General features: G+C 46.6%; 1 protein-coding gene across 6 annotated transcripts in view; it reads right to left on the reverse strand.

Annotated features, from left to right (window-relative positions):
- Positions 1–22,497, reverse strand: part of caska (calcium/calmodulin-dependent serine protein kinase a) — a 97,351-nt gene continuing 74,854 nt past the window's right edge. For 2 of the 6 annotated variants that reach the window (XM_070915326.1, XM_070915327.1), the window contains 14 exons: positions 18,010–18,090; positions 14,909–15,097; positions 14,722–14,800; positions 13,659–13,744; positions 13,482–13,550; positions 11,084–11,152; positions 10,337–10,372; positions 7,986–8,182; positions 7,768–7,883; positions 3,167–3,247; positions 3,003–3,083; positions 2,691–2,893; positions 2,512–2,595; positions 1–1,651 (listed from right to left, as the gene is read on the reverse strand). In XM_070915326.1, coding sequence (XP_070771427.1) covers positions 1,475–1,651; positions 2,512–2,595; positions 2,691–2,893; positions 3,003–3,083; positions 3,167–3,247; positions 7,768–7,883; positions 7,986–8,182; positions 10,337–10,372; positions 11,084–11,152; positions 13,482–13,550; positions 13,659–13,744; positions 14,722–14,800; positions 14,909–15,097; positions 18,010–18,090 — 1,548 coding nt within the window. In that variant the 3' untranslated portion in view covers positions 1–1,474. Of the gene's footprint in view, positions 1,652–2,511; positions 2,596–2,690; positions 2,894–3,002; positions 3,084–3,166; positions 3,248–7,767; positions 7,884–7,985; positions 8,183–10,336; positions 10,373–11,083; positions 11,153–13,481; positions 13,551–13,658; positions 13,745–14,721; positions 14,801–14,908; positions 15,098–18,009; positions 18,091–19,568; positions 19,617–22,497 lie in introns of all 6 variants that reach the window. The other 4 variants (XM_070915325.1, XM_070915329.1, XM_070915328.1 and 1 more) reach the window with 4 other exon arrangements.

Here is a 22,497-nt window from a genome sequence, read left to right on the forward strand (position 1 = left end):
CATAAAAGGAAATATATTTAAAAAATTGTTCATACTGAAGAACCTTTATCACTGAGTCATTTACACACGGGGCAGTTGTATGTCAGTCTGTCATATTCATATACATGTTATTCAGATACACAGGCTGCCTCCTCCTCCCTCCTGAAGTAGTCCCCTCCGCGTACACCTCCTTTGCAGACAGTTACAGTTTCAGAATAAAAGCATTTCATCTCCCCTCGACTTTTAAACGTTGATTGAAACACTAATAACTCTTGGACATCACATTTCTGAAATGGCAAAAGAGGAATAAGGTAGAATTCTTCCCTTTTTCTTGTGTATGACAAATCAAAAAGAGAAAAATCGAGACTTTTATTAGATTTTTTTTTTTTACAAACACATCTTACTACATGGTCAATCTTTTTTTTTTAAATTTTATTATAAATCTGTGGTTTAGAAATGTCACCCGAAATGCAAGAGATGTGCATAGGTGTCAAGTCAACGTCCGGCTCCGTCGCTGTTGGTTTTTTCTTGCCCCCTTCTTGCGTCCCTTGGCTGAGTTCAGTCTTCCAAACAGCTGGAATGTTTTTTTGTTTTTTTTTATATTTTAGTCTTCTTTTCTTTCTTGGAGGTTTACAGAGGGACATGGGGAACACTGACTGACTGACAGCATGGAAGCTTGCAAATGTCCACATGCATGATAACCTCATTCAAATCTCTAAAACATTTATGGATTCATTTAGAAGAGACAGTACCTGGTAGAAAGGGGTGTGTGTGTGTGTCTGTGTGTCTGTGTGTCTATGTGTGTGTGTGTGTGTCTATGTGTGTGTGTGTGTGTGTCTGTGCGCATGGTGAGGCTGTAACTACTGAAGGCTAACAGGATGAAGTGATGAGAGGATGTAATCCAGCGTTACAGCTTAGAAAAGAAGGGGAATGAATAAATAATGAGGGCCGGTGACATGATTTATCGATGAGAAGACGTTGCAGTGTGTTTGTGTGCTTTTACTTCAGTCTGCTGACAGACAGAATACCCACTGGCCGTGTCTTTCTACACATGGTTTAGAACTACGACACCAAACAGGACTACAATGCGATGGGGAGGACGGGACACAGTACTGTCTCTTTAAAACAAACATCTACGAAAATGTTGCCTCCTAGCTAGTACAGACATGACAATATTCACTTTAGTTTACTCTGTTTTTATACAACACGATGACTAGGTCGTCTGTCGGGGCAAGAGTCCGATTATTGGCCGCCGCAGGTGGTTGGTGTGGCGTTCAGGAGGATTTCGGTTGAATGCTGTGGCTGCTTTCACAGTACGCTGAGGGGGGTTTCGATCAAGTGCAGTGTAGAGAGAGGTTTCCCATCGGCTTGTGTTAATCGTTTTTTTTTCATTTATTCTTATTTTGAAGAGGGAATGATGGGAGTTCGGCTGAGGTGTTGCTGCTGGGAGGGATGGAGGAGGAGGAGGAGGAGGAGGTGTAGGTCGGGCTGCAGGTCAGTAGACCCAGGACACGGGAACCCACTGACTGGTGGTGCACACCAGATCGATGGCCTCCTCCAGGTGCCTGATGGTCTCATCGATCTCGTTGTTGATGATGGTCTGGTCGAAGTAGTGGGCGTAGGTCTTCTGCAGGATCTCCGACTCCTTCTGCAGCCGCTGGAGAGACTCGTCCTGGAGGAGGAGGAGGAGGAGGAGGAGGAGGAGTAACAGAGGGTGTTACACACTGGTGAAGGCATGATGAGTGATGAGAAAGAGAGATTCTGAAGGCCCCTACAGACGGTGCGATTGAGCTCTCCAACACAAGAGTTTAAAATAGTGAGAGACTGTATAAACACAAACAAGACAGCCTTCATCAGCAGAGGAGGAAGAGAGCGGGGAAACACAAAAGGCGGCACTCACCACTAGAAGCATATGGCAGGAATACACACACACACACACATAATTAAAAATAACAGTACGCAGTCTCCATCCTGTCAGGTTTTACTTACTGGCAGCGTTCGACACCACCTGGGCGTCTGAGGGGGCAGCCAGAGAAACAAACGCATGCAGCATGCAGAAATAAAGGAGTGCAGAGAGGAATGAGAGGAAAACACACGAGTGGAGGCTGCAGGCCGCACACACTTCACTCTGCAGGTGTGGAGGTGTAAGTTTGTTTTGATTGGGCGATGAAGAGCTCACAGACACAAAGTCAGCTGATGATGTAATGACTCGCCAGGATGGAAAACGGGGTCAGTTTAAATGGGTTAAACATAGACATAAGAAAACCAAACATCCATTTCAGTCATCCACGAATCATTTCAGTCATTCTTCCAGACAAAAGGACCCAATATTCTCTGGTTTCAACTCATTAAACGTGAGGAGTCACTGCTGTTCTTTGACGAGCAATTTGCATATTTCACTATTTTATAGACGAAACGACTTACAGATAAAAAGAGAACATAATTGCTTCTCGTACTACTAATACATCACAAATATATTACATCTCTGTAAGTCGTTGTCATCTTTTGAGTGTGTGTGTGTGTGTGTTCTACCTCGTTGATGCCTGGCGTGATAGTTGGTGCAGCGATAAAGACGACGTACGGGGCAAACTCTGCTGTCCGCAGGACCTTCAGGGCCTGATGGAGAACAGGTGTTAGAGGTCAAAATGTCCTTATATACGCATACATGCACACTCACACCTCCACACACACACACACACACACACACACACCTGAGGTTCAACATCCAGTATAGCTATGAGTCCCTGCTGGTGGATCTTCCGGATGGTCTCCAGCCGCGTCCCGTACATGGCGTCCTCGTGGCTGCCGTACTCCAGGTACTCGTTGTTGCTGATGTCCTGCATCATCTGGTCGTGGGAGACAAAGTAGTAGTTCTTCCCGTTCTCCTCGTCCTTCTTTGGAGGTCTGGTTGTGTCTGTGGGACACCAGGAGACACAGAGAGAGGGACATTTGAAAACATGTAGGACGTATAAAGTGGTGCTGTTCAGTGCGTTCCTGTGGAGGACCTGGGTCATGTGTCTTACGTGGGATGGGGTAGGCGAATCTGTCGGGGTGTTTGGTTATGAGTGTGTTCTTGATGTGTCGTCTGCCCACTCCATGGGCACCTGACAAAGACACGCAGTCAGTCAGCGAGGTCACTTATGAAGGCAGACGTCCACATTAGCTGCTGCTGCTGTACAGAACTTACCTAACAAAACTAGTGTTTTCCTCTTGAAAGCCGGAAGCTTCACCACCTCCTCATACGTGACCAGATCTAGTTGGTCGAACACTGAAGAGAGAGAGAGAGAGAGAGACAGAGGGTGAGGGGACGTGGAGAGGAGTGCGCCGGGACAAACAGCAGTCAGAGGGCCCTAGAGGGGAACAAGGTGGACTAAAGGGTCTTAAAACACATCTGGTAACTATGGTGACGAGAAGAGGACGTTGGGTCTCTGGTCAAAAACAAAGCCGACTGAAAACCTCACTGGCAACAAGCCAGAAGTCAGAACGGTGAGTGGAAATAAAACTGGAGCGCCGAGATGATCTGTGAAGTGACTCCAGCGGGGAACGAGATATATTTAACCAGGACAAAGAAAGTACACTGAATACCGTTATGTTAAACAACAGCTGTGCCTGGCTGCATAAACAAAGAAGTAACTCCACTTGACGGCTGAAGAGGGGAATATCTCTCGTGTGAAGTCTAGCAGGACTACAGAAGAAGTTGCCCTGGCAACCGCCTAAACCTCACTGATGTTTACGTCTTTTATAGTTCAACAAGAACTAAACTGGAGGAAAACAGACGTGTTGCCAGATGAATAAGTCAAAAGAAAAGAAGCTGAAGTAAAAATCTGTCAATTCACTGATTAGTCCGTTGACTGAATTCACTGGGACCAGCTTCTCAAACGGCAATATTTGCTGCTTTTCTTTGCCTGCTTTGATAGTAAATTAAATATCTTCATGATCAAATAATTGATTCTTTTTTTTTGATATTATTCTTATTTTTTTTATCAAAAGTCAGCAAATAGTGAAACTGCCCATAATCATTTCCCAGAGAGTTCGAGGTCACTTGTTTTATCCAACAATTAGCGTAAAATAAATGCACTTTCACATCACATATGACAAAGAAAAGCATCAAATCGTCACACGAGAAAAGCTGGAACCATTTTTACTAAAAAAAAACGACAGAAATTATCTTGATTATCAAGATAGTTGCAGATATATTTTCTGTCTATCGACTAATTATTTAAATTCTACCTCATTCGTTTGGATATTTCCTGAAGACATGATTTAAGTTGATTATCTCTTCTAAATTATTATTATTATATTATTAACATAACACAAGACACTGGTTAACTTTGGTGCGTTTCCCTTCTATAAAAGCAGTAATGTAAGTTAATGTTGGGGAGGAGAGCCGAGCAGAGTAACGAGGGAGGCTGCAGGTCGTCTGTTGTGCAGCGTATATATCACATGTTGGAGCAGTTCAACTGTGTTCAACTGTACAATGTGTTCTCAGCCGCTGCAACATGAGCCTCCGTGCAGCCTCCACCTCAGGGCGCTGACGAGCGAAATACAATACCCACAAGTCACTGGGTTCTCTTGTGCAACAGGCGGCTGCAGACCAGCTGCTGCTCAGGCCGACGCTGAATAATTGTTTAGAGTGAATATTAACGCCAGAGACTTGCTGACTGTCTGGCCTGCTATAACGGGCACCTGACCAATCACGGACCAGGAAACGTGTTAACATGAACATCACAGCACACAATGTCTGAAACACACAAACTAAACTACATGGTTTCAATTTTGTCTCAGCCTTCTGTTGTGTTTGAGTTTATCAACAGAAACAAAAGTGAAACGCTGGCAGTGACAGCTGAACTTAATCTGCAGGGTTGACAAAGTAAACAGAGAAGAGAGAGAGAGAGAGAGAGTGAGGAAGAGGAGGAGAGTCAGAGAGAGAGAGAGAGAAAGAGAGAGTGAGGAAGAGGAGGAGAGTCAGAGAGAGAGAGAGAGAGGAGGAGTTGGTTGCTGTCACTGGTTGTTACTTACATGCAGAGAGGCCGTTCGGTAGGAGAAAGCGAGAGAGATGAACAGGAGGGGTCATAACATGGTTCGGTTACAACAGCAGAAATACAAAACACAAACAGCAAGATACAACAGCTGGGCAGCTGTGCGGCTCTGCACAGAGCCAACAATGGAGACGGACATACACAGTGTACTGTTGTTGTTGTTGTTGCTGTTGAAGGGAATATTCACACCAGCTGGTGACACTGATCATAACATGTGCGTCAGACGGACTGGGATCAGTTAAGAGCTCAAGGTTTAGTGATTATTCATATACATTATCTCTCGTTTCCTGTGAAAACCGTAAAATGTTCTGATTTGATGTTATTCTTTCAAATTAGTCTGATTTGCCAGAGTGCAAGAATGTGTGCAGGTTTACACGTGGACAACACCATGTGTGAGTAAATGTAATATTTTATCCTTTTGTCCTGAGGTTATAACTCGGGCTGTTCATCACCTCACACAACGATGGCAACATGAAACCTGAACGTCCGTGCTGATACCAAAACAATACTTAAAGTACTTTAGTCTGTCAATACATCGGTGTTTAATGAAGAAAAAGATCAAATATAATATAAACAAGCCTAATATACAGTAGATGCATATCAGTCAGTGCATCATTTCTGTTTACAGATTTTGCACTCTGCTCCGCCACATTTATTCCAAATGATTTTGCCTCACGGCCGCAGTAAGTAACTGTCCCCAGTTTGGACGTATTTTGTCTCTGACAGTTGGTGGTGGCGTTTATGAGGTTTGGAGGACGTTTTCAGTTTTCTGTGAACACACAGACGCACACAAGCGAAAACATGCAAACAATCCCGGGTGTCCGCAGCTGTGAGGGAACAGATTCAAATGAGAGGAAATGCAGGAATCTCACTGTCCTGCATTCAGCAATCTGTCGTCAATAAAAATGGGGATGAGTGGAGTCATAGTGTTGATTCAGTTGAAATACTAATGAATAAGTTCAGGTGACTCTGGGTCTCATGCGTTCATGCTGCTCCGACTACATGAATACAATGTTCTGCGTTTGCATGCTGAAGACGGCGAAGGCAAATCCTTTTAAAAGGACGCGTCAGCCAACGCGTCGATGCACAGAGTTTGACAGACATGCTTATCAACTGGATATTCATATGCGCGCGCACACACACACACACACACACACACACACACACACACACACACACACACACACGCATACATAAATGCACATGGACAGAGACAGTGTCCTTCAACCTCTTCTGTCACATAATGTCTCATCCTTCTCATCTTTTAAGAAAAACTACAAGATTTAAGTAACAGTGCGCTCCACCCATCACATCGCCCATCACTCGTCTCCTCCCTCTGCTGCGATCTGTTTCTGAACAACATGGTTTTGCTCGGTCAGCTGTAGGATTTCACCTTGCGTGAAGACCAGTTTATAAACTGTGCGTCTTTAAATTCAATTCAATTCAATTCAATTTTATTTATATAGCGCCAAATCACAACAAAAGTCATCTCATGACACTTTACAAAATAGAGCAGGTCTAGACCGACTCTTTATAATGTTATTACAGAGACCCAACAGTTCCCACCATGAGCAAGACCTTTGGCGACAGTTCTGCTGCTGCTCAGTGTGTAACGTATATATATATATTTTGTGGTTTCCTGATAGAGACACGATGTGTGCTGCACACGTCGGGTCAAACACGCGGTCACACACCTGCTTTTGCACACTGTACAAAAGGTGCAACGCTCTTGACTACATGAGCTGCAGACACCGGACCCCCCCCCCCCCCACAGCCTGAGACAGACGATGGCCACCGTGGTTCATCTCCAGCCTGCGCTGCTCCTCGCTCACAACTCATGAACACTTACAAGTAGGTATGAAGTGATCGTAAGCCACTGTCCATATTCCACTTACTCACTCCATTTATGGCGTTCTTGAAATACAAAGTTTGGTCTGAAGTAATTACACACAAAAATTACATTAGACAAAAAAACTAAATTATTATTATTCCCGCATAATCAGCAGTAGTGACAGCTGAAGCTTATTGCTATTTGGTGTCAAAACTAACAGCAAACCTAAACCATCCCCACCAACTTCCTGTCTCAGCACTGAACCCCGCCCCCCTTCCTCCTGTGTTAACTCAACAGTCACGTCTCTGGTCGCAAACACACGTGACGAGCTTTCACCCCACAACCCCTCAGCCTGTCACATGCCGCTGATATTGGAGAAGTGAATCTCTGAGCTTCACAGTTTGTCTGCTGCTGCTGCTGCTGCTGCTATCGGCTGCTAATGCTACTCTGGGCCTCTGTGTCTGACACCACAAGTTTACTGAGGAGACACACACACACACACACACACACACACACACACACACACACACACACAGAGAAGCACACATGCACGTCCTCGTGGAGGCATGTTATTTAAAACGAGGCAGAGATTTGGGTGTCTGTGTCACTGAGCTGCACACTTTTCTCTAAATCGCCTCTGTGCTCGGATAAGATTTCTGCTTCGCTCGCAGCTTTTCCTGTCATTCCTGGCCGTGGCTCTGCCACTGGAGATGAATGCTACGAGATCCTGTTACGTACAAGGTCCACCTGCACAGGCAGACAGACGGACAGACACACATGCTCTCCAGCCCACACACTCGTGTAAACATTACGTAAAACGCATGCGTGTGTGAAGGGAGTGATGGGGCCGACACAGCATGTTGCTTTGTGTGCACATGCACGCGGTTATGAATGTGTGTGTGGGAGTGCGTGATGTACCTGCGTTGTGCTTTGCCAAGTACTTGTCTTTGTACTGCTTCTTCTTCTTGCCAAACCAGGTGCAGCTGGCCTGCTGCTCCTGCTTGGTCTTCTCCATGGCTATGCACGCCACCCGCCTGCCCCAACACACAAACAGCGGTTCAAAATGTAGCCGAGGGGATTGTGGACGTGGAAGACTAGTTTGTCAGTAACCTCATCTTTTTGTTTTTCCCTCTCACCACTCCTGCAGCTCTGGCGAGGGGATGAGGCCCGCCGTGCCGTTTTTTGTGTTCTCCAGTTTGCCCTGCCACCAGTTGTGGTCGTCCTTGGAGATGATCTGGATGATGTCGCCCACCCGGAAGCGAATGCCGGCCTCCTTGCAGGGGATGAGTTCGTCTTTGGAGGGGTCGTATTCAAACTGAGCCCTCACGTAGATCTGTGGCGAAAAAAAAAGTTAGACAAAGTGAGCTAACTGAGGGAGGGGTTGGGACTCGGGGTGGTGGTGGTGGTGGTGGTGTTGGGGTTTCCGAAACAGGCAGCGGTGTGTCAACTGAAAGATGTGAGTGATGTGAGTGTTGGAAGCATACAGAGAAAGAAAGAGGCCTCTGACAGACAGGAGGATAAGGGCTGTAGTTGGTGTACTTTGTTTTGCATATGGTGACAGCAGGACTGAAGTACTGAGCGGTGGGCTCTCAGGGGATGTGAGAGCATGGGGGTTTTTTTTTGGTTGCCAGGCTGGAAAACTGGTTTCCAAGGAAGGGTTTTCTCCAGTGAGATAAACCCAGACACTGCTGGGCTATTAACGAGCCTCTCAACATGCTGGTAATTACGGCACAGGCATTGTTTATGTGTCCATTAGTTCAAAACAACAGTCATTATTCTGCTTTAAACACACAGCTGCTGTTTTACAGAGTGTGAGAGTGAGCTGGTGGACGTGTTGGGGACAAAAGTGTACAAGTAGTTACTGTGTTTGTTGTCTTTTTTTGGGTGGGGGGGTGGGGGAGAGGCTGTCTCTTACCTTAACAGACATTTTGTCCTTGATTGGAGGTCTGGATACAATCTAGGATTTGAAAGCATCACACACATCATGCAGCAAAACGGCTGAGCAACGTCTAAACAGCAGTATGGTGGCCAAGGTTGTGGGAGGGGGGGGGGGGGAGGTTGGGTGGGTGGGGGTGAGACAGGACAAGGAGGTACAACTCCTCTTTTGCAGCGACAGAAAGGAGGCTTACCTTCGAAACTCTTTTAAATATTTACTTTGCGTCAACATAAACTATGAGACAACTCGATGGTGCTGAGATCATACTGGTCTGTGGGTGGACTCTACTGCCCTCTGCTGGTAGGATCTGCTGTACAATCACAAGACCCTTTGATGCCACTTTGCTGGTGCTCGATCTCACGACATTAAAAGAGTGAGGTAGTGTGAGTTTGGGTGAGTAATGTGCACATAAAGACACCGATGGGATGAGATGACAGGTATGGACACAACATGTTAGTTGGCTTGAGGTTTCCCATAACTCTGTCGTCTCTGACCAAACCTCCAAATGTTACTGCAACGGGCATCAATTCATATCTGACTGGGGATCAGTGGTTGGGGGGGGGGGGGGGGGGGGGGTCTCTAGACTCTGCAGGGTCCAACAATGCCTGTGCCGTTATTACCATACATACAGTTTAAGTGCAGGTAGTGAGGCGCTACACTGTCAGCTGCTCACTCATATTGATTCAGTGTGTTAGCTTAACGTAGAAAGTACAGGTCTTCATAGGTACTCTCAGATCCTAGTAAGCGAGACCTGATCCGGGAAAAGAGTCTGGCTGGACCCAACATCATATTCAGTCAGGGTCCCAATTAAGCGCTAAGTATTTTGATAATTAATTTATAAAGCAAAAAGGCCAAATATCAGCAGCTCTTCTCTGTTTTATATCATGCAAATGAAATATCTTCGGGTTTCCAAACAATTTCAATCAACCAAACACATAACTGACTATTACTCAACTAGAAAATGATTATGAAAACACTGGACTTGTGAAGACCTCTACAACCAAATAATGAACTGCAGACGTGGTGCCGGACATCTTAGATCCAGTCTGTAGGTGTCCCAACACCAAGTGACCACTGCAGCGTGACTGTGTGTGTGTGTGTGTGTGTGTGTGTGTCGTGGGTCTGAATCTCTGTTGGATCTACACAGACTGGCTGTTAACACCATCCTCTTGAAGGGAAAGCATTATGCTCTCTAAATCAATCAAATCTAATCTCCCAAAACACCCTCGAAACAAAGCTTCATTTGGATCCAGATGCATTCTGTCTGCTCAAAGCTGAACAGCTGCAGCCTACTTTCGCTGTGTATGATAGAATTTGAATTGAATGCATTTTGGAGCAGGCCCAAGATCCAACATTTCTTCTGTAGTAGTTCAAAAGACGGTTTATAAAAGAAACCTTCAGTCAGCGGCGAATTCTACTGCTAAGTTATGTGCAGCAGAAAAGGGGGTTAGGAAGAAGTGGAGACACACACTTCTGCATAAAGGGGAGGGATGCAAGCGTTGTATAAGGAGCTAGTGAGTACAGGTGAGAGAGTAAGTGGCTTTTATTCACCTGTCGACCTTTGGGCTGAATGGTGGACGGCAGGTCCTGTGGAGGGAAACCATTGATGACAGAAAGACACGGTTACGCAACATACAAATACCACAGTAAAACATTCAGATGTCCTTCTGAGAAGTTTAAAACCACGCATGCACATTCATCTGCCATCTGACTACTGCATTTTCAAAAAAAAGACGGAGGAGAGTGGAGAAGAGAGAGAAAAACAAAACAAAAACACAGAGTCATATGTCTCATCCAATAAAGCAGATCTGGCTGTGGAGCAAACAAGCAAGCACAGAGCGAGGCAAAGCAGCTGCAGCATCGGCGCGACCACAGAGTCTGTCCGGAGAAACAGAGGAGCCGCAGAGCCCGATCGGGGTTAGTGGAACGGCCCCCCACCGCCGTGACCACGGGAGGCCGAGTGTGTCGTGTCAGCAGCGAGGCTCAGCGCGCAGCGGGCTTCACGAGGCACACCAATTTACTAACTGAGATATCGGACACGGGGGGGCCTTTGGCTCAAACAGATGAACAGGGAGGAAAACACGGGATGGACTCAGGAGACCTACTGAAGGAGCCGCCTACCGCTGATTGTACTGCTGCTAACAATCACATCACACAGATACACGGACATGTAGAAATACCATGACACAGCAACGTGGCACATGAGACGCACCGGGGGTGGGGTGGTGGGGGGAGGGCAGGAGAGAGAAATGTGGGTCTGACTGTGGGGTTGTTCTGTGGGGGGGGGGGGGTCCTTACCAAGATAGAACTGTTAATGCTGGAGTGGCCATTGGCAGGGGACTGCCTGGAGGTGGTGGGGGACTCTTTCTGAAATAAGACACACAGGTCAGCAGCGCGCACACACACACACACTCAAACATTCATGAACTTGAATGGCCACACATACACACACACACATACATACACACACATAAATACACTCTTCTGGGCAGCAACCAGGCGATGGAAGGTAAATCTGTAGAGCGCGATAGAGACCCACCACAGCGTTGACGTAATGAAATGCGTCATGGGAGACGACATCATCAGCAGCCCTCAAGCCTGCACGTCCTTACATCACCACAGGGGGGCGGCAGACTAACATTAGACACTTGTCTGAGACCGTGAGGTCATCCCTAACACAGACAGCTCAGAGCCACGACTGAATGCCTCTGTGCTCACAGAGCAGCCAGTGAGTGCTGGAGGACCGAAAGAGCTGAGGTCAGGACTGAATGAAGACTAAAGGTTCATTTTATGGAATGACTCATTATATCTCAAATATAATGACTTGAACTATTTAGTTTTAACTGTGGAAATCAAGTGAAAATGGAGAAGACGAGATACCAACTGAAACAGAAATAATGAGCTTCTAAACAAACGAGTGTTCAGAAGTGAAACATTCATAATTAAAACTTCTTTTGATGATGAAAAATTGAAGATTTATGGAGTTATATTTAGTCGTCCGAAAAATTGCAAAAATCAAAGCAGGGCTGTGGTTTGCGTGGACGGCTTTTCAAAATAAAAGCTCTGTTGGGTAGCAGCGGCAGCTGAGCAGTCACTGAGTTTTAGCCTAAATAAAGACGACCACATTAACCACGTCGGCCCAGTTTTAGAATCTTTGCGATGTCTTTTTCAGTCCATTTAAAAAGAATCAAACTAATTACATACAAGGTTTCACGTGGCCAGGTGCCAGGTTACTTTAGTAATTTCCCTTCTGTCCCCAAAGGCCTCTTAGATCGGCTGGTTTTGCTCTTTTAGCTGCTCCAGTGTCCAAGATGAGGAGCAATAAAGCTTCTGATTTACCGGTGCTTCGACTTCAGAACTCCTTCCGTTTGGTTTTGGATGCTGATTTTGTTTTAGTGTCTGAATTGTTGGTTTCTACTTATTTTATGCTGCTGTACTTACAGTAGTCTACATCTGGTATGTTGGTGGTATGGTACTTTCCCAAAACTGGAAATCTCTTTGTTGGAAAAATGCTGTGTAGACTTAAACAATTATATATTATATACTAATGCACGCTAGTGACTTTATGGTGTTTTGTTAATCATTGATTGAATATAATATGTAATTGACCATGATCTGTACTAGAACCTATTTAAAATAGTGAGATTATAATGGCCAAAGACATTATAATTTAAAGTATTAAATACACTGTAAATGGCTACCCACCACTCCATACTTAATATTTAGGATTAAATATTTAATTGTCATTTTTTAGGCTTATTCCTGCTAAAGACATTGAGAGAGAGAGAGACACAGCTGAGCTTTTACTCTGAAAAAGAAAAGTACTCGCTGCATACATTCCCTCTCCTCCACAATCTTTAATTAATCACATAATTATATTTTCTCTTCTTCTTCATCTACTGAATTTTGTGCAATCACTTCACACAGACTCATCTTTGTTGACAGTGCTGCAGTGCGTGAACGAGGACAGCCGTCTCCTGTCAGTCAACACTCAGGGCGGACGAGCCTTTTTTTTCAGCTCTTTCGGTCGTCCATATTTTTCTGTGTGTCAGTTTGTGTAAACCATGTGCATCTGTGTTTCAGCAGGGGGTGGACAAAATAACAGAAATACTTTACAAAACAAAAGCCCTGCAGTAAATATTCATTTTGCCAAACTCACCGTGTTTGTTTTATTGTGAAGAATGCATTAGGTGTTGGTTTAAAGCCTTTATTGTGGCGAGATGACAGGAAATGATTGCGTTCGATTGCGTTTTGATTTTAGTGGGAATGGTAATTTTTGCATTTCAAAAAAACATTATGATGACCTCTTGACTTTCTAGATATTGGATTGTGGGGTGTTTTGGTTATTTTGTCCACCCCTGTAGTGTAGTGTGGTTGGTCTGTGGGCCAGAGCAGGACGGGATCACACAGAGAGGTGTGGCTCATTCCTGGACCGGGAGGGGTGGAGAAGGGAGGGGAGGGGAGGGTTCCGGTATCTTGGTTGTGAAATTGGTGTGCTGAATAACTGACCCAGCCCCAGCAAAACACAGCAAAACACATACACAGAACACACACACACACACAGCACACCCCACACACACACACACACACACACAACATACTTGGGTTACACACACACGCTCAGTAACCAGGCGAGCAGTTAGTGGAGCTCACAATCAGCAGTAAAGGGAGAAGGAAGAGGAGGAGGAGGGGTTACCTCGCACGAGGAGCCCTGCGTCCGGTAACTTGGCACTATTTTGAAGGTGATGCTGCCTCGCATCTCTCTCTGTGGACACACACACACACACACACACGTATTGTGAGCTTTGTTCCTTATCTTCAGTTCAGCATGTGACACTGAGACACACACACACACACACACACACACTCTCACCAGCATCTTCTGCAGCTGCTCCACAGTCTGGTTGGCCACACTGATGCTGTTGATCTCCCTGATCTCATCTCCTACGTGCAGCGTTCCTGAAAGAAAAAAACGCCCCATACTTCATCAGCCCCCCGTGTCTTTTTGCCATCGCACAGGACAAAAGCGTCCTTTGTGATCGAGGTGACTTCCCTGTCACTACATGATAAATCAGCTGGGGAGTAATTAATTAACAGTCCGCTACAGGCTCGGGTGGCCCCCTGAGAGTCTGCTAAACCGCTAGCGGATGAGAAGTCTTAGTGGACCAGGTTTTCACGCGGACCTTTTCTCTGCGAACGTGGGACAGTCTTCAAATCAATGGATGTATTATATGAAGGATGTGACCCCATGAACCAGTGTTCTGATTTTAAGGTGATGTTTATTAGTTGGAGATTGTAAACGTGTATCATCTGTTCGACCTACCTGGAGGCGAAATATCGGTGACGGTTTCATTCATCATGCTACCTGATCTTTGGTGGTAAAGCTGATGGAGGCGGGGGGGTGGGGGGAATCATTACTGCTTTAGCCGTTAGCATCGTCGTTAACGGGCGGCTCGCTACGCGCGCGTGTGTGTGTGCTTGTTAAATCTGTTTCAAAGGCTCATTATTACGGTTTTACACGTTTCTTTCTCAGCTTCAAACCATCTTCTGATGCCCCCAAAACATATATGTAAATAATTAAATTAAAATCAGACACGTGTGACGACTAGTCGACTAGGAAGATCTTTGGTCGGGGGGGCGGTCCTGCTACAGTCACAGTACAACAGTAGACCAAGTGCAGCAGAGACAAAAGCAGCTGCTGGTAACAAGAAACTTATTATTCCAGGTGTCACAACAGACAAAGCTGTGTTTATAATGAATACTACTCGAGCAAATTTGACTATTTTACAGGTTTTACAAGCCCCGGCTCTCTGTCCACATTCAGTGATCAGTCTATGAACAGTGAACCCGAGTCAGACAGTCTGCAGGGAGTCATTTGTCAAATGGCCTTTGCGGAGGCGAAGGCATTAACGTCAGCTGTGAGAGGGAAAGCGTACCTTGTCTGTGGATCATTCCTCCGTGCATTATCCTCGCCACGATGCAGTGGTTCGAGTCGTTCATCTTCAGCGTGATGCCCTGCATGAGTCAACACAAACACATGGATGATACAGACGGTCTGGACGTAAAGCTCTCAGTCCTGGTGTGTGCGCGGGAGCAGGAAATACAGTATGGTCCACTGCGTACCATCGGCTCGTCCGTGTTCTTCTGGAACTGCACCAGGCGGACTCTGGTGACGTTCTCCAGGTCCATGTCTCCGTTGGTGCTCTCTGGAGAGTCTCCGTTCAGGTAGGGCGAGGTGGGTGGAGGGGTCACCCTCAGAGCCTCGTCGCTGTAAACCTCGTGGGCCACCACGTCGTGGGCCTGCAGCAAGGCCTGTGGACACGCGTGCAAACAGAGTCCGAGTGAGACCTGGTTCAGACTTTACATGGAAACAAGTAGAGGGAGCCTCAAAGAGTGAGGTGAGAAATTGGGTGGGGGGGGGGGCTCAACAAGAAAAACTGACAGCATTTCATTTTCTGAAACTTTTCCCAAGTTGGAAAGAAGGCTGTGATGCACACGATGAACGAGCGTCCTGCGCCAACGGGGCAGAATACAGAGTCACGAGAGACCCGTCGGTGTGTGTAGAGGTGTGTGTGGTTACTTTGCTGCTGCTTGCTGTCGCTTGCATGTGATTTCACGAAGGCAAACACCGTGGACGCTGTGTGTAATGACACTACGCTCTGACGCTGCACTTCTCCGAGCAGATGTCTCCACATGTGTGTCCTGCTGCCTTCAATGAACTGCAGGAGGTTTTCAGAGCCGTTCCGGCTTCAATCACATTACACGTTACCTTTAAACGCATCTACTGGCTGAAGAGAGTTTGATTCAATGAGTTTATTTGCGTTTTTAGGCATTATTCCCTACTTCCAGTACTTTGGTTTCTCTCGTTGACAAAATCATCAGATTGTCCTGAGACGTCCATTCTGAGCTGGAAGTCTGAGGCCCCTCCTGTCTGTGCACCGTGCACCAAAATACCACACAGACGGGGCAATTTCAAGGTCAGGAAAATACCAAGTGGACTGAGTGTGGACAGTGTTTTACCACACAGAGAGCAGGAAACGCTCCAGAATCACCCCTCTGTCTTGACTCTGTACTCTGCCCTAGTTTCAGGTATTCCCCCTCTTCCACGGGCGCCTTTGGTCTGCAGCCCCTCCGTCTGTTTGAGTTAAAGCAGCATGTTTAGTGTAGCTGCAGAGCCGCCCGGTGCCTCACACCCTCAGAGCTCCACTCGACTCCTCTGACGGCCACAGAAGTCCTGAGTGGCACTTTAACAAACCAGTCTGAACTTCAGAAGACAGCAATCAAACCTCAACAAAGAGGAAACCTGTCACTGTCTTCCCTCAGCGTCACACACACACACACACACACACACACACACACACACACACACACACAGGAAAGAGAGCAGATCAGAGAGGCAGAGACGTGAAGGCGATGGCAGCGTCTCTAACTTCCATGTCAAACTACATCACACACAAAAAAAACTTCATGTTCGAAGACGGAGGAAGTTATGGTGTGTGTGTGTGTGTGTGTGTGTGTGTGTGTGCGTGCGTGCCCTAATGAGGACAGGGTGAAGGGGTTAACTAACCCTTCGTTGCCGTGTGGGTGTGCTCGAGTGAGAGCGAGAGAGCAAAATAATGCAAAGCAGCTGAAGAGCAGATAAGGAGAGATAACAAAAGCAGAGCGTGCGGCGGACAGGGCAGAGATTTGAAGATTAACCGATGCCTCGGTCGAATTCTCTGAAAAGGGAAAACTTTTCAAAACAACCTTCGGCTTTCAGAGCTGCTGTGAACTTCATAAACAAAAAGAAGACGTCGACATCAGAGGGGTTCATATGACTTACTATGGCTGGAGAAAAGGCACACTGCACAGAAATATTGAAGCCACGGGGTCACATACTGCAGCAGGAGGTTAGCTTAGCTTAGCATAAAGACCGGAAGAAGTGAGGAAACGGCTAGCCTGTCTCCGGCCCACCAACACCCCTAAATCTTATTGAGTGGTTCTTGTTGTGGTCTTTCCATATCAAGAATGAAGTTTCAGTCCCATATAAATGGGAATTCACAATAACTCAGCAACTCCATCTGCTGAAGACGATCATGTGATATGATTGAAAGCACGGGAACAACAGTCTTCATGCTAAGCTGGGCTAAAGCTTTACCTCTGCACATAATGCACATCATGGCATCTTCTCATCTCCCTCTCAGAAAGAATAATTGTATTTCCCTGAATGATTGAACTTTTCCTTGAAAGAGGTGAGGACTTAAACTTTTCAAACACACTCCTAAATGAAACACAAAACGTCTGGAGTCGTCTGCACTTGGCTCCGACCTGAACTCGTTGGAATGTAGAACTTGACGGCGCCTCCTTTCCCTCCCCCCCCCCTCCCTCCGTCACGTTACGCTCCTGTAGCTCGATGAGGGAGCCGGGCCTCTGACCCGACACAGCACATCGCATCAGACACGCCTTAGTGACCTCCATCCACACCTCCCCTCCCCTCCCTGCTCACTCCACAGCCCGGACCCTCTCCCTCCATTCATCTTCATCACCGCTCCTTTCTCGCCCCTCGTCATTTCGGTTTTCCGTGCACTTTTCCCTCCTCCGTCTCCTTCAGTTTTTTTTTTTGTTTTTTTTTACGCCTCCCCTCCCCTGAATCACACTCTCTGCTGGTCTGTCCATCTGATATCGAGCAGGCCACTGATCAGAGACGCATTAATGTGATAGGATTAGCAGGGGAGGCTGCTGACAGCCCCACACTGACTTTCCCTTGACTGGATTAACCCTTGCTGCTCCGGTCCTCCGGACCCAAACAGTTTGAACACGCATCTGTTCCAGCAGAATGACTGTCAAATGCTGTTCTAAGAGGCGCTTTAAAGTAAAGAGCTACACTCGCACGTTAAAATAAGTACAAACACAAAAAAAAAAAAAAATAACACCACAACAAGCCCTATATGACCTTGTATATCTGTTGGACACATATTTCTTTGGGTGACGTGAAAGAAGCTGAAAACACTTTACTGCTCTGACTGACACCATGATGTAGAAAATAAAGCAGGAAAAAGGGCAGCCTCTGACTCACACCTGTCTCTCTCCTGTTAGCGCTTTCTAACCTCTTCGCAGAGCGGAGCCACAACAAGTTGGAGCGTCGAAGAAGCTGCAGAAACATATCCGCTGGCTGACTGGCTGACTCACGCTTCCCCTGGCGGTCCCGAGTGTTTGACGGACGCGAGCTGTGCTTCTCGACTCACCATGAAATGTGGCTGGGTCAGTATCCGTCGGAGTTCTTTCGCTTCGTGGTTCTCGGGGTAGCAGGAGATCTCTTCCAGTACCTGAAGATGTGGAGAGAAAAGGGAAGAGTTTGCTGTTAAGTTCTTCTTCTTCTTTTCTCACACCTGAGCTCCCTGCTGTACCTGCTGCACCTCGGACAGCGTTTAGAGAGCGACCCAACAACCTCATAGCCCCACACCCCCCCCCCACACCCCCACCAACCCAAACCCTCCCTGACCCCGCCTCCCACAGCTCCACAGCTCAATGTGAGAGCAACCCTGGACGCCACTCAGCTGGTCCAGGCTCTGGTCCAGGCTCGGGCCCTCCCCCTGCCCTTTTGACGTGACTTGGTTTGATGTCAGCTCCAGTTATGTTGCGCCTGACTGGTGAATGTGGCATTGTAGAGGTGAGGCCTCTGAGGGGGTGGGTGTGTGTGTGTGTGTGTGTGTGTGTGTGTGTGTGCGAGTACTACTGAAACCTGTTGTGGAGTTATGATGCTCTCTGTGGTGTGTGTGAGAGTGTGTGTACATTCAGGTATTCATTATCTCTAAACTGTAATAATCACATTTACTCGTTACGCTCTCATCGGCAAATCAAGAGCAGACGCTTCCACCTCGTGGAGAGAAAGATTAAAAACTGTCCTTCCGTCAGAATAAAGCACGCCTCTGTTCTGAGGGAGACGATGGTACGGTAAACCTTCATCCTCCTGTGTTCTCAGGCTGCTGTGTTTCATTGCAGGAGATAGCCAGCAGCAAGGAGACAACTACAGTCATCTTTATTCCAAAAAGGTCTCCTCGGTTCATAACCCTCACCTCTCACATTTAAAAAAACCACCAGAGCTGATCTCAGGCCTGTTACCTCTCAGGTAAATACTGAACCTGGACGCTACTTTGCACCTTAGAAATGGAGTGAATTACAGAGGATTTTGGGCCTGTTGTTGCAGCATATTACTTTGAGGCTTCTCTTCACTCAGGTCCCTCTTGCAGAGGAGATCTTAATCTCAGTGAGACGACCTGATTAAATAAAGGTTCTACATACAGTACACTGGTAGCTGAGTCACTCTCACACACACACACACACACACACACACACACACACACACACACAGCAGGTCTGATCAATCCTCATACAGAGAGCAGTGAATTAGTGATTTCATGAATTAGTGTAATAAAATGTTAAGATGGCGTTCGTTTACGCTAAGAAATGGAGCAGCTTAATCCAGCGTTGGCCCCTGTAGATGTGACGCTGGGCGTTAAGAGCTGCTGTTGATCACTGCGGTTCTGTAGGAGGTGATAACATCATGTGAAGCAGCTGTATCTCTGACTCCCATTGTGCGTGTGGGTGTCAGATGTGTGACATGTTCAATATATTTATGTGGACTCCAAGACGTTTGTTAAATGAACAAATAACGAACAAACACGTGCTCTTCTCAGGCACACAAGTTGTGATCACACAGGAACAGGAAGCTGCCCCTCAGTCCTGCCGCGCTCATTGACTCTGTGAACGTGGCAGCGGTGTGTAGAGGTCTCGGGGGGCTTACATATTCCAGATGTTTCAAAGCGCCACTTGCTTCGTCTTGGGAGGGACTCTTAAGTGGAGGAAGACACAGGAAGAAGGTTACACAGGCTGTCGACCGTCCTTTTTAGAGAGCTTAAAAGTTTAAAAGGTCAGTGATGACAGACGTCAGGGGAAAGTGAGACTCCGCCGGGCCTTTAATCAACGGCAGCACATCAGAGGGGGCAGTTTGTGAGATTAGTGTCTACAGCCAAAGCAGCAGGTAGCTTCACTCCCAACAGAGATTAGTTTTTAACACCAACAGAACTCGTCCAGCAGGTAAAGAGGTGTGTTAGTGCAGTCAGAAGAAAGCTTTATCGCTGCTCTTGTGGGGCCCAAAAACCCACAAGAGTCCATCGGAAGCGGCAGTGTGATTGGTTCAAAGCTTTTCAGCGTGAGCCGGAGAGGATCATTAGAGACAGAAGTAAAGCGGAGGAGCAGGAGGAGGAGGAGGAGGAGGAGGAGGAGGAGGAGGAGGAGGAGGGCCTAAAGGCACAACCAAGATCACATAAGGAGTTAATTTGAGGTGAAACTGTATTGAAGCAGTCGTAGGCCAGCGTTCCTCAAGCATCTCAGACCTGCTGCGAGTTTACTCGGACTACAAATAAGAAAACGTGAAGCTCCGCTGGATAAGACGTGAACACTCGTGAAAATGTGTGAACCAACATTTTAATCACCCCCGTGAGAAAAGTCTCGGCTGTTGTTCTCCCGGCGAAAGATGAACTGGAAGAACCACAAGAGGAAGTGCTTGTTGCCAAGGTGACAATCAACATTTTCTGCAGACAAGTATTTCTGCAACACCCTCCCAGTCAACCCGTTTTGATCCAATCGATATCTTACTGTGATTAAAAAAAACACAACAACACGCGTGTCGCTTTCTTTATCTCCCAGAAGGTCTGCTGGGAACACACACCTGAGAGGTGAACACACACACCTGAGCTCTCCTACGTCCCGGAGCACGCACGAGTCATCTCCTACGCCGCCACAAAATCATATGATTCCTGTGTTCACTCCCAGAATGTGGGGCGACTCAGGACAATATCATTATATTATATTGGGGTTATAAACGGAGTTCAGTGTGTTTGTAATGCCTGTGTGTCTGTGAGGCGTTTGGTCTCCGCAGCCACGAAAACTAATAAAAAAAAAAAAAGACACAGAAGATGAAAACATCTGCAGCTTCTCTCCCACGCAGACAGGGTCGCATCTGTTGTGGCTCCGTCCACGACTCTTGATGCATCTACAGCAATTTAAGAGGGAAAATGTGGACCAGACTCGGAGCTCCCGGACACAGTGTACCAGCGCCGTGTTAATTAGCCCGCTCTCTTTGACGTGAACCACAGCCTCGTAAAAAACAGAGCCCTTAAATGGCTTTCCCCCATCTTAACAGCGTTGGGATTCAAGACGCCAGCCCTCACCCACACTCCCTCACTGTTCAGACGCTTTAATTGCTCCCTCAACAAAGAACACAACGTCAACAAGCAGATACGCTCACAACCCCCCCCCCACACACACACACACACACACACACACACACATTCCCTGTTAAAGCACATACACATAAACATAAACACTCGAACCCAAACGAACAGTGTGAATTCATTCAGAGCCAGGTCTGGAGACCGTAACGCAGCTCTCTGTAAGAAAAGCAAAACCACGCCAACAGAGCTATAATACACTGTTGGGGTGTTGGGGTGTGTGTGTGTGTGTGTGTGTGTGTGAACAGGCCGGTGATCGTGAACAGTCAAACCTCAAGAGGTCATGTCTGAGAGGAAGGACTCAATAACTGAACATCAATAATTCAATAATTCAATCTCTCTCAGTAAACATCATTTAAATATAAAACATTTGTGAGGGCCGCCGCCTCAGACCGCGTTCAGCACATGTTCCTCTAGTTTCACTCCAAACACATCAAAGTAACAGAAAGTAGCGACATACATTCACTGAAGTGCTGCACTTCAGTACATCTCTGAGGTACTTACACTGTATTTATACTTTAACTCCGCTGCATTCCAGAGGAACTTTTCACTTCACTACTTTTAGATTTATATACGCAACTGTAGTACTTTTCAAATTAAGTATAACATTCACAGAGTCCATTTTCTGAGTGCTTTTACTTTTGATACTTTTAGTACATTTTAATGATAATACGAACTTTTACTTAAGTAACGTTTTAAGGACTTGTAATGAAGTATTTTTCCCAGTGTATTTCTACTTTGACCAAGTATCCATCCAGCTTCAGTCCTATTGGACGGTGGACCCTCCGCAAAGAAAAAAACTTTTGTCTTTAAGGTCAATATTTCAGAAACTGGTTTCACCAGCGACTCCCATCGACTTTGAAATTGGAAAATCACTCATTAAACTGCTCTCTCGGTCTCTGGGGCCGTAAAACTTTCTCAAACTGCATAAATGACCTTTTAAAATCTCGCTTGACATAAATGAGGGTTTTTTTCTCGCGGCGGCTCAGGATTACATTGATCCAATATTAACTGTGTCTCAGCAAAGAGCAAGACGTGGCGAGTGTCCGCCGCGCTGCAGAGAGCAGCTCCACTTACAACACGCGTCGAGCGCGAGGTTTTTCCCGACTAATTCACACATGAGGCCACGGACGCCTCGGCTCCGCACGTGACGTGATTATTAGAATCGTTTTTCTTTGTAATTATGATCGTCTCTGAGGGGATGACGTTTTAGTTCCCGTTTTGCCGAGGCCACCGGGGGCACAGCTGGCAGAACAGAGCAGGAAGGCAGAGAGATGAGTCAGAGCTTCAGAGGGGACAGACGGGTTAAAGCAGCCGACAGAAGAGCGAAGTTAAAGCCAGCGACTAGTGAGTCTGTCAGCTTCACAGTTTGTTAAGCTCACACGTGTCACATGAAGAGGAAACAAACATGGGAGTGTGTATATGCTTGTGTCTGTGTGT

Source organism: Enoplosus armatus, chromosome 11, assembly GCF_043641665.1.
Source record: "Enoplosus armatus isolate fEnoArm2 chromosome 11, fEnoArm2.hap1, whole genome shotgun sequence".
Taxonomy (NCBI): Eukaryota; Metazoa; Chordata; class Actinopteri; order Centrarchiformes; family Enoplosidae; genus Enoplosus; species Enoplosus armatus.